The 3,116-nt window shown below is 42.7% G+C and overlaps 1 protein-coding gene across 1 annotated transcript; it reads left to right on the plus strand.

Moving 5' to 3' along the window:
- Positions 1 to 925: 925 nt before the first annotated feature.
- LOC126080581 (olfactory receptor 1009-like) lies at positions 926 to 1,888 on the plus strand. Its single transcript, XM_049891774.1, has one exon. The coding sequence runs from the start codon at positions 926 to 928 to the stop codon at positions 1,886 to 1,888; it is 963 nt and encodes a 320-aa protein (XP_049747731.1).
- Positions 1,889 to 3,116: the final 1,228 nt, after the last annotated feature.

Raw genomic sequence — 3,116 nt, forward strand, 5'->3', positions numbered from 1 at the left:
ATATTTTAAAGGTAGAGGTAATATGATTTGCTGATAGAGTGAATGAGGAGTGAGAGGCAAAAAAAGGATCAAAATTGGCTAGGAGGTTTTTATCGGAAACAACTGAAAGATTGAATTGCCATTACCTGAGATGAGGAAGACTTTCTTATCTAATTTATATTTAATTGATATTGATTTATTGACACCAGGCACTGGGATAGATACTTGGGCACAAATTATTGACATATTAAGTAACTCTACTGCTGTGAAAAACCAAACCCAGTGCCGTTGAGTCGATTCCGACTCATAGTGACCCTATAGGACTGAGTAGAACTGCCCCATAGAGTTTCCAAGGAGCGCCTGGCTGATTCGAACTGCCAACCCTTTGGTTAGCAGCTGTAGCACTTAACCACTACACCACCAGGGTTTCTAGAGATAAAAAAATCCAATAAAAAGTGGATTGGAATTTTTATAATATTAAAATATAGTATCCTTCATTCAACTAAAGGATTATCTTTGAAATTCAAGGTGGCTCAAAGAAAGGGAGAGAAGAGAACAGAGCTCTAAACTGGGCTCAATGAAACCAAAGGCCATTGTAAGAAAATTTAGAATATGGAAAGGCATAGACATTTGCAATAACAGTACATTTATAGAATTGCTAGAGGGTAAACTGAGAGCAGGGTAGCATGGAAGTGTGTGATAGAGGACATCTGGTAGAATATAGAATTTAGACATTATTCTAAGAGGGATAGGAAACCTCAAAGTGTTTTAAGCATGAGCTTGATATGATGGGATTGATGTGGGTTTTGGGGGGCAGTTTGCCTCATGGAGAAAGATGTAGCTCCTCAGTTGTAGGATATGTTAACGGCTACCTCTTTGACTTGAACATTAACAGTCTTGTTTCTCCTTCTCTTGTTCATTGTCCTATGGAAAACACACCAGTGGAATGGCATTGGGGCAGAATCACAGTACAGTGACGAGCTTCATCCTTCTGGGCCTCACAGACCAGGCAGACCTAAAACAACTCCTCTTTGGCATCTTCCTGCTGATCTACTCTGTGACTCTGGTGGGCAACCTGGGCATGATAGACCTGATCCGCACCAGCTCTCCCCTTCATACCCCCATGTACTTCCTCCTGAGTGTGCTCTCCTTCCTTGACATCTGCAACTCCTCTGTGTTCATCCCCAGGCTACTGACCAGCTTCCTCACCACTGACAAATCCATTTCCTTTGCAGGCTGTGTGGTCCAGATGGCCCTCATGAACCTCCATGGAACAGGAGAGTGTCTGCTTCTGACCATCATGGCCTATGACCGATTTGTGGCCATCTGTCACCCTCTTCTCTACCACACTATCATGTCCAAGCGTTTGTGTTTCCAGCTGGTGGTGGTCACCTATGCTGTGGGTGTGTTCATTTCAGCTGTACAGACAGGGAATGCCTTCAGCCTGCCTTTCTGTGGTCCCAACATCATTGATCATTACTTCTGTGACATCCCCCCAGTGCTCCAACTGGCCTGCTCAGATACCACCACAGCCAATATTGTCCTGCTTTTCTTCACTGCCTTGGTCACTGTCCCCACTGTCTCAGTCATCTTGGTCTCTTATGCCTACATCCTGGTTACAATCTGTAGAATGAGGTCCCTGGAGGCCCAACGCAAGGCCTTCTCCACCTGTGCCTCCCACCTCACCGCCCTCTCCCTCTTCTATGGATCTGTGTTCCTGGTATATATCCAACCCAGTCCTGAGAGTGCTTCACCTTATAACAAGGTCCTCTCTGTGTTCTACACCATCGTGATCTCCATGCTGAACCCCCTGGTCTACAGCCTAAGGAATAAAGATGTCAAGGCTGCTGTACAAGTCAGGGTTCTTAACCTAAGCAGAAAAGGAATTTGTCAGAAAGGCATCTGGTAATTTATAAAATAGAAGCCTAGACAACCCAGGTGCAATAGGAACCAAGAGGCAAGGCACAGCTAAGATTCTGCCACAAGAATGATTGACGTAGGCTGCCACTACTGGGACCATCACTTTGGACATTCTCCATTGCTACAGCTTGCAACACTGCCTCTGATCATTCATTATTGCTGTGTTCCTGGGCAAAGTCACCCCTACACTAGCTACCACACCACATCTTTTGCATCCAACTACATATCATCTCTCATCAACTCCTCAAGACAAATTCCTAGGCAAGAGCATCCACCTGTATGGCCACAGATATCCTACATCCCCTGATATCCTACATCCAGCATGGATATCTTACATCTACCGATATCCTACATCCACACTTCTAGCTTACAGAGATCTGAGAGGTGAAAATAGGCCCTTCTTTCACTTCAGAATTGGGAACTGGATTCTATCTTCCTCCTGTCTTGAGATTTCTCAAAAATGGAAATAATTTTTGAATGTCAAACAGCAAAAATGATATATTTCAACCAGAACAGTCTTCCCTACAAGGTTCTAGAACGAATATTGCCCTTCTGAGTAAGTGACATTAGAGAAATGGTCCGTGTAGTTTGTCAGTATAGGAAGGAAATAGTAATCACCTGACTTAGTGGGAGAAAATGGAGTCCCCAATACAGAATTCTCCACTATAATTAGCTAGGGACCAGAATGTGGTCTACAGTGATGGTGAGCTACTATTTTTCCATCACTGGCCAATTTACATAAAATAAAAGGCTAAAAGGCCACATTCCTTTTTTAATCAAAATCAAATTACCTTTATGGGTTTAAACAAAACCCTTTTTTTTAAAATTGTAATATAAGGCAATCTTATTTAGGGAGGGAAAAAAGAGGGTAGATTTATTGTGAAACTCAGAAGTCAATTGAGGCTCTGTGTTTTTTGAAGACTCAAAATTGGCTTGAATCTTGTGAAGGGTAATTTTATGTATCAACTTGGCTAGGCTATGGTGTCCAGTTGTTTGGTCAAATGCTAGTCTAGATGTTGTTATGTAGTATTTACATGTGTTTAGCATTTAAATCAGTTGACTTTGAGTAAAGCAGATAACCCTCCATAAAGTGGGTTGGCCCCATCCAATCAGTTGAAGGTGTTAAGAGCAAAACCAGAGGATTCCCATGGAAAGATCCTGCCTCTAGCTTATAAATAGACATTCAGTCAAAATTCCTCTTCCTCTCCCACTACCTG

The sequence above is a fragment of the Elephas maximus genome, chromosome 7 (genome assembly GCF_024166365.1).
Source record: "Elephas maximus indicus isolate mEleMax1 chromosome 7, mEleMax1 primary haplotype, whole genome shotgun sequence".
In the NCBI taxonomy this organism is placed as follows: Eukaryota; Metazoa; Chordata; class Mammalia; order Proboscidea; family Elephantidae; genus Elephas; species Elephas maximus.